Genomic DNA, 8858 nt, shown 5'->3' with positions numbered 1-8858 from the left:
ATCATGGTTGTAGACTGTAGACTGTAGACTGGACATGCATGTGACTCGCACACAAGAAGTCTGGGAAAAAGTGGGCGGCTGGGTGGCGCAGCAGACATTGCGCTCGTCACCAACGCAAGAGACACAGCGGGTTCGACTCCGGCTGTCGACGCTGCCTCCGGCTTGGGCCAGCCGTCATACTAACTCAATTGGCAGAGTTAGCGGGTGGGAAGTCGATGGGTGGTAATCTGGACGTTGTGGACAGCGACTCCTACAGGTCGGTTGGGGGACGCCTGCACAGCAGAGACAGGAAGTGGCGGGGGTAGTGTGAGCCTCACACACGTTACACCCCGCCAATGAGAGTCCGCGCTGGCAGGTGAAAAGATGTGACAGGCTGCCTCCTCGTGTATCGGAGGGGACACGTGATGCAAGGCTTCTATCCTCCCTACAACCGGCCAGTGGGGGGCATATGCGAGCAACGTTCAAGACAGGGGGAGGGGAGAATTGGCACAGCGGGTAATTGGGATGGGATAAAGATAGAAAAAGAGGAGAGAAAGTGGATAAAAAAAGAAGAAGTCTGGGAAAATGTAAATGTGGGTTAATGGCGTGTCTGTTAAAGGGACAGGTCGATCTTTGGAACCATAGTTGTATTTGTGTTGTCAATTGGTAGAATCCTTTCTCAACACAATCCATGCTGCCCCTCATATGAGCTCAGGTTAGTTAGTATTATGGAAAAATCACATGTTCACCCTCTTATATTCCTTGTGCAATATTCAGTGTAATATTCCTTTACTCCATTTATGATAAACCAGCTTACTGGCATTCATTATCTAGCGTACAGAGAGCATGTTTTTGAGAGCATGCAACTCTCTCATAACAAGATATTAGGGACTATAGCCAGATGCAGTTTATCAGTATTCATCCCACACGGCCTGGCTTTTTTTTTTGTATGCAAAACCTTGATTTCTTTCACTATAAGGCTGGAAGTATCCTTGGCCTCGTGGCTCCCTTCACAGATTGTCTTCCACTCTCTGTATTCAACTGCGACTCGGTGCACAGAATAAACTATCTTATTTTCTATCCATTGACTCAATCTCAATTTCTCGTAAATTCACTGGACTTGGTAAAATAATTTCCACACAACATTAGCCGCATATACTAATGCAAAGTGAATGGGGTCAAGCTCCCGACCATTTACTCAGACTCCCAAGATGCAACACTGCCTCACTTGCCTCACTGAGCACTGAGTACATTTTCCTGTATATCTCTTAGAATTTTAATCAAGAGGTTTATTTGTCACATATGTCATGTTATAGGTCGTGCCCGCATCGATTGTGCAATAATACAATAATAAAATAGACATCGGAAAAAATCTAAAATAGGTAAGACACAAGATGTGCATGATGAAAAAAGACATGCTCCTGTGAAACTGGTTCTTCCTATGTCTCTGACTGTGTATTTTTATTTGTATTATTATTCTTATTCTTACTCTTATTTTTTTTTTTTATCTACTTTTTCTCCCATTTTCTATTTTTCTCCCATCCCAATTTCGTATCGTCCAATTCTCCCCTCCCCTGTCTCGAACGCCGTTAGGCCACGCCTCCCACTGGCCGGCTGCAATGTGGAACGGAGCCTTGCATCACGTGTCCCCTCCGGTACACGAGGAGGCAGCCGTCGCATCTTTTTCACCTGCACAGCGTGATCTCTCAGCGGCGAGGAGTAATGCGTGGGAGGCTCACGCTGCCCCCGATACGTCCCGATTCTGCTGCGCAGGCGCACCAACCGACCTGTAGGAGTCGCTGTCCACAACGTCCGACCCCCACCACCCACCAGCTTCCCACCCCCTAACACTGCCAATTGCGTTAGTATGAACGACCAGCCAAAGCTGGTAGCAACGCCGAGAGCTGGGCTCGAACCCAGCATCTCCTGCGTTAGTGGCGAGCGCCTTGCCCACTTGCGCCACTTAGCCGCCCATTCTTACTCTTATTTTTTAACTTTTACCTGAATGTTCATTGTGAGCGGATCTGTGGTGCTGAATGTCCCTCGGGATCAATAAAGTACTTTCTATTCTATAAGGATTCATTCTGTAGCACAACGTTCTAAGTGTTCTGGCCGCCATCTCAAGCCGTTTGCCCAAAACACTGACACACACACACACACACACACACACACACACACACACACACACACACGCACCACTTGTATCCAGGTTACGTCGTTGTTTGGAGGCAGTCCTGCCACGCGGTCTTTAAAGTCAATTAGTCTGAGGCTACGTTGCTCATATGGACCCTGAGGTCATCGCTTCACACCAATCTGCCAAGAGAACCCACTCTCTGCTTTCAATCCTATTCACCCCAAAAGGTTTACTTTGACAAAGACGGCCTAACTACCAGTTAATGGATTTTCCTCTCGGTGCAAACGACTGAACTGGCTCAGACAGCTGTGCGCGCGCGGGCATGTGTGTGTGTGTGTGTGTGTGCACGCGCATGTACGTGTGTGTGTGCACGCGCATGTATGTGTGTGTGTGTGTGCTCGCGCATGTGTGTGTCTGTGAGTCTCTGGGCTAGATCCACAAAGGATGGATTGCACGGTGCTAATTGCACCTTTACTTTTACGTGAATTGAAAATGGGGGACCCTGATGTAAAAACAAGACGAAAGTCTTTCTCTGGTCTGCAATCCCCTTAACAATTGTGTGTATTGAGCCGTACTGTATTGTACCCCATCTGTTAATAACATTTTCAATCAATCGATCACCGCGCAGCAGCACCGTGCAATCCATTCTTTGTGGATCTATAGCCCTCTCTGTGTGTGTGAAAAAGGGTAGGATATGTTGTTTTAAATATATACAGAAAGAACATCGCATTCGATTTGTTCCGGATGGTTCCGTTTGGATGCTGCGTTAGGTTAGACGATGGGCGCGGCGCTCCCCTGGTCTCTCCATTATGTCTGTGAGACAGGGGTGTAGCTCCAGATTCTGGGCCCCATGAAAGACTGTATTTGTAGGCCCCCAGTGAATGCGAGCGCGCGTAAGCGCGCAAGCGGAATTTTTTTTGGCAATTTTTTTATTGATGAAAACGCATAATATGGTTTTTACCTATACATTCGGATCAGCAGTTCAGCACCTACACTGTTGGTGGGTGAGCCTAGTAAAGGATGTCGCATTGCGTTCATCTTCAATGAATGGACCAATGCAATAGTCTACCAAAGCCCCCCCTCTCTCTCTATATATCTCTCACACACACACACACACACACACACACACACACACACACACACACACACACACACACACACACACACACACACACACACACACACACACACACACACACACACACACACACACACACACACACACACACACACACACACACACACACACACACACACACTTCAGAAACAAACATAGTATCAATGAGAGCATCAATAATACACCTGAGTGATGTCTAGTAAAAAAAAAAAAAAAAAAAAAAAAATTGGGGGCCCCCCTCAGTGCTGGGCCCTTGGAATCATCCTAAGCTACCCCCCCCCCCCCCCAGCTACGCCCCTGCTGTGAGATTCCACTCAGTGAAGACAGATCACTTTCCTCATCGCTCCAGAGTCTCGCAGACGGCCGTGTAACGACATGTAAATGAGGCCGAGTCTGATTAGGAGGAGAACGAACTGAGCGAGGAGGAGGAGGAACAGATGGACTTCTGATTCCAGAGGCTGATGAGTTTATTTTACCGATTGATCGATGGAGACAAATATAGTCCGGGGCTTCTGTGTCTCAAAGACTAAAAACCACACAATCTAATCTACACATCAAAGAGCCGACGGCTGGCCAGATGGCCGCGGTCTGGGACACGTGCATCTGCACACACACACACACACATGCACACACAGGCAGCACACACGCTCGCACACACATTGTGACTGACTCAGGGCTATAGCTGTCCTAAAACAAGACAAAACCCCTCGCTCAGGGGGACGATCATGCACACAAACACACACACGTGCACACGCACACACTCACTCACTCACTCACTCACTCACTCACTCACTCACTCACTCACTCACTCACTCACTCACTCACTCACTCACTTTATGCTAATCCCCTTACCCCGCCCCCACACACACACACACACACACACACACACACACACACACACACACACACACACACACACACACACACACGCACTTACACACACACATGCACACGTACACACACACACACATGCACACACACGATCGCACACACATGCACACGCACGCACACACACACACACACACACACACACACACACACAGACACACACACACACACACACACACACAGGGCTCTCATACACAAACACACACAGACACGTCGTGCACGGCGGCGTGGCCACATGCACTGATAATGTACTCAGACAGGAGCAGAGTCGAAACACAGGAACCAGTACACTACTAATGCATATTGATCAGCCCCAACCGAGAGTGGGTGGAATGAAAGCCTTTTCCACCAGGTTAAACAGTGAGTGACCCCCCCCCCCCCCCCCCTGATAAACACATGGCCCCCCCCACACACAAGCCTCCTACGGGTTGTGATCGAAAATAGCTCATGATCCGGGCAGTCAGATCATACGGCCGCTGGATTCAATAAACAGCTCTTAGTAGTGTGTCACTCTGCTGCTCTCTGGCCCTGTCGCTCCGTGTGGTTAAATGTCTTTTCTCTCATTCCCCCCCCCCCCCCCCCCCCCCCCCCCCCCGTAAAGCCCCCCGGCCGGGTCGCGACTTGCGTCGGAGAGCACAGCCTCACGGAGAGAGAGGAACAGAATGTGCCGCGGATTCCTGTAAAAACCCCACTGACCGACCGACCATGCTGCCCTCACTCGCTCCCTCTCTGCCTCCCGTCCCATCACCACCACCACCACCACCACCACCACCGGGGCCTTTGATTAGACGGCCGGAGGGCTCTCCACGTCGTATGTTTAACCGATTATATCCCTCCTTATATATCCCTCCTCCACCGCGACCGCAGAGCACGGTCGGATTCCCTCTCGGAAGTGTCCGGCGTGATTTTTCCATGGGGGCTTCGCTGCTGTCGGGACAAAACCTCATAACTCCAAAAACCCAACTTTTCAGCAGAGGAAAAAAACTAACACAGATTTGAGGGTGAATAGAGTTAAGAGGTTTAGACAGATGATCGGTTTAATGCTTTCCCATTGTTTAAACTTTGTAAAACCCACACACACATATGGAGGATGATCTACGGAGTTGATTTATATAATAAAAAAAAAAATAAAAAAATGGAGTTATGAGGTTTTGTCCCGACAGCAGCGGGTGGGTTGGGAAGCTATATGTGCAGCTTTGGGCTTCAAACGTGTGACGGAGTTAAGATGCGATGGTCCCTGGCTGGATGGTGATGGGCTGACCGGGGCGGTGGGTCCTTCAGTGCCCGGGAGGAGGGGGGGGGGGGGGGGGGGTTACCATGGGAACCCTGCTATTATGGTTCATCTGGCTCTGCCGTAAGTAACAGCACTGGTACTGTATTTAACCACGGGGACGTTATGCGGTGCGGTCGGACACACACACCTCATCCAGCTTGTCTCCTGTCAGTGTGTACGTCCCCCTCGCTCCCTGGGCCTTCCCCTGGTTCTGCTGCTTCCCGAGAGCCATCACTGAACTGAACCATCACCCCCCCCCCCCTAATGCCACCACATCTACCTCACTATAATATATACATGCATGTGCAATATGTTGGGACATGTGCGATAATGTCATTCTCTAAGGTGCAATATTTTCCGCTGATCTTTTTCTCTACTGTATGATGTTTTGCAATGCTTTTAAATTAATGTTCTTGTGAATAAGTGCATGAGTATAACAGAGGGTATGTGTGGGTACATGCGCTGTGTCTCTCTCTCCTTGAGGTCCTGCTCCTTGAGGTCTCTCTCCTTGAGGTCTCTCTCCTTGAGGTCTCTCTCTCCTTGAGGTCTCTCTCCTTGAGGTCTCTCTCCTTGAGGTCTTGCTCCTTGAGGTCTCTCTCCTTGAGGTCTTGCTCCTTGAGGTCTCTCTCCTTGAGGTCTCTCTCCTTGAGGTCTTGCTCCTTGAGGTCTCTCTCTCCTTGAGGTCTCTCTCCTTGAGGTCCTGCTCCTTGAGGTCTCTCTCCTTGAGGTCTCTCTCCTTGAGGTCTCTCTCCTTGAGGTCTCTCTCCTTGAGGTCTTGCTCCTTGAGGTCTCTCTCCTTGAGGTCTTGCTCCTTGAGGTCTCTCTCCTTGAGGTCTCTCTCCTTGAGGTCTTGCTCCTTGAGGTCTCTCTCTCCTTGAGGTCTCTCTCCTTGAGGTCCTGCTCCTTGAGGTCTCTCTCCTTGAGGTCTTGCTCCTTGAGGTCTCTCTCCTTGGGGTCTCTCTCTCCTTGAGGTCTCTCTCCTTGAGGTCTCTCTCTCCTTGAGGTCTCTCTCTCCTTGAGGTCTCTCTCTCCTTGAGGTCTCTCTCCTTGAGATCTCTCTCCTTGAGGTCTCGCTCCTTGAGATCTCTCTCCTTGAGGTCTCTCTCCTTGAGGTCTCGCTCCTTGAGGTCTCTCTCCTTGAGGTCTCGCTCCTTGAGGTCTCTCTCCTTGAGGTCTCTCTCCTTGAGGTCCTGCTCCTTGAGGTCTCTCTCCTTGAGGTCTCTCTCCTTGAGGTCTCTCTCCTTGAGGTCCTGCTCCTTGAGGTCCTGCTCCTTGAGGTCTCTCTCCTTGAGGTCTCTCTCCTTGAGGTCTCTCTCCTTGAGGTCCTGCTCCTTGAGGTCTCTCTCCTTGAGGTCTCTCTCCTTGAGGTCTCTCTCCTTGAGGTGGTCTCTCTCCTTGAGGTCTCTCTCCTTGAGGTCTCTCTCCTTGAGATCTCTCTCCTTGAGATCTCTCTCCTTGAGGTCTCTCTCCTTGAGGTCCTGCTCCTTGAGGTCTCTCTCCTTGAGGTCCTGCTCCTTGAGGTCTCTCTCCTTGAGGTCTCTCTCCTTGAGGTCTCTCTCCTTGAGGTCCTGCTCCTTGAGGTCTCTCTCCTTGAGATCTCTCTCCTTGAGGTCTTGCTCCTTGAGGTCTCTCTCTCCTTGAGGTCTCTCTCTCCTTGAGGTCTCTCTCCTTGAGGTCTCTCTCTCCTTGAGGTCCTGCTCCTTGAGGTCTCTCTCCTTGAGGTCTCTCTCCTTGAGGTCTTGCTCCTTGAGGTCTCTCTCCTTGAGGTCTCTCTCCTTGAGGTCTCTCTCCTTGAGGTCTCTCTCCTTGAGGTCCTGCTCCTTGAGGTCTCTCTCCTTGAGGTCTCTCTCCTTGAGGTCTCTCTCCTTGAGGTCTCTCTCTCCTTGAGGTCTCGCTCCTTGAGGTCTCTCTCCTTGAGGTCTCGCTCCTTGAGGTCTCTCTCCTTGAGGTCTCTCTCCTTGAGGTCTCTCTCTCCTTGAGGTCTCTCTCCTTGAGGTCCTGCTCCTTGAGGTCTCTCTCCTTGAGGTCTCTCTCCTTGAGGTCTCTCTCCTTGAGGTCTCTCTCCTTGAGGTCTCGCTCCTTGAGGTCTCTCTCCTTGAGGTCTCTCTCCTTGAGGTCTCTCTCCTTGAGATCTCTCTCCTTGAGGTCTCTCTCCTTGAGGTCCTACTCCTTGAGGTCTCTCTCCTTGAGGTCTCTCTCCTTGAGGTCTCTCTCCTTGAGGTCTCTCTCCTTGAGGTCCTGCTCCTTGAGGTCTCTCTCCTTGAGGTCCTGCTCCTTGAGGTCTCGCTCCTTGAGGTCCTGCTCCTTGAGATCTCTCTCCTTGAGGTCTCTCTCCTTGAGGTCTCTCTCCTTGAGATCTCTCTCCTTGAGGTCTCTCTCCTTGAGGTCTCGCTCCTTGAGGTCCTGCTCCTTGAGATCTCTCTCCTTGAGGTCTCTCTCCTTGAGGTCTCTCTCCTTGAGATCTCTCTCCTTGAGGTCTCTCTCCTTGAGGTCTCTCTCCTTGAGGTCCTGCTCCTTGAGGTCTTGCTCCTTGAGGTCTCTCTCCTTGAGGTCTTGCTCCTTGAGGTCTCTCTCCTTGAGGTCTTGCTCCTTGAGGACGCATAAAGACAGGGGCTCATGCCTTTGAGGCTGACTGACTGATTGACTGACTCAGGCTAGCTGTCCTAAAACAAGACAAAATCCCTCCCTCGGGGGGACGCACACGCACACAAACACACACGCACGCACACACACACACACTCAATCACTCACTCACTCACTTTATGCTAATCCCCTTATCCCGCCCACCCACACACACACACGCTCTCGCTCGCACGCACACACACACACACACACACCATCATCTGGGTGGTGTCCATGCCTGTCCAAGCACCACCACCACCACCAGCATCAGCCTTTAAAAGCCTGGTGGTGACCCTGGGTTCAGCTCCGCCGCATGCCTTCCCCCTGAGCTCAGCCCAGATCAAGAGAATACCCGGCATTCTGCGGGGCTTTGAGGCAGAGGGCACTCTGCTAAACATATCAGATGGTTAAGAAACGGGGAGGTCTCTCTCTCTCTCACCCCACGGAACGCTTCACTTCCAACACACAAAAAAAGAAAAACATTTTCCAATACAGTCGGCAGCTCCAATGTTCCAGCTCTCTGTCCGAACAGGCCCTGCGGTGCCAAGAGACCGGCCGGCCAGAAGACTCTTTCATTCTCCCTCTGAGGGGGAGACAGTTTGTGGGGGGTGGGTGAGGGGGGGGAGACTGAAAGATTAGTAGGTCTAGTCCTTGTGTGTCTATCCCATTATGTTGTACAGTGCTGGGTTCAACATAATTCATGTAGGTCCATGAATTCCAATGTTGCCGTTGCATGAATGTTTATATAAAGAGTGATATATGCATAGTCTACTAACTACACCACTGCCTGTCGTTACGGCACGTCTCACAATGTCCTCCGAGGTCCCAACGTGTGTCAGTAACTA

At 50.8% G+C, this 8858-nt stretch overlaps 1 protein-coding gene across 1 annotated transcript in view; it reads right to left on the bottom strand.

Annotated features, from left to right (window-relative positions):
* Positions 1 to 8372, bottom strand: part of nedd9 (neural precursor cell expressed, developmentally down-regulated 9) — a gene marked incomplete at its 5' end in the record, with an annotated part of 20004 nt that extends 11632 nt beyond the window's left edge. Inside the window, 2 exons of the mRNA XM_084311869.1 lie at positions 7634 to 7980; positions 8229 to 8372. Coding sequence (XP_084167995.1) covers positions 7634 to 7980; positions 8229 to 8372 — 491 coding nt within the window. The remainder of the gene's footprint in view (positions 1 to 7633; positions 7981 to 8228) is intronic.
* Positions 8373 to 8858: the final 486 nt, after the last annotated feature.

The sequence above is a fragment of the Notolepis coatsorum genome, assembly GCF_963971535.1.
Source record: "Notolepis coatsorum genome assembly, chromosome: 4".
In the NCBI taxonomy this organism is placed as follows: Eukaryota; Metazoa; Chordata; class Actinopteri; order Aulopiformes; family Paralepididae; genus Notolepis; species Notolepis coatsorum.
Note: the sequence above shows the minus strand (reverse complement) of the source record. Positions and strands in the feature narration are given on the sequence as shown.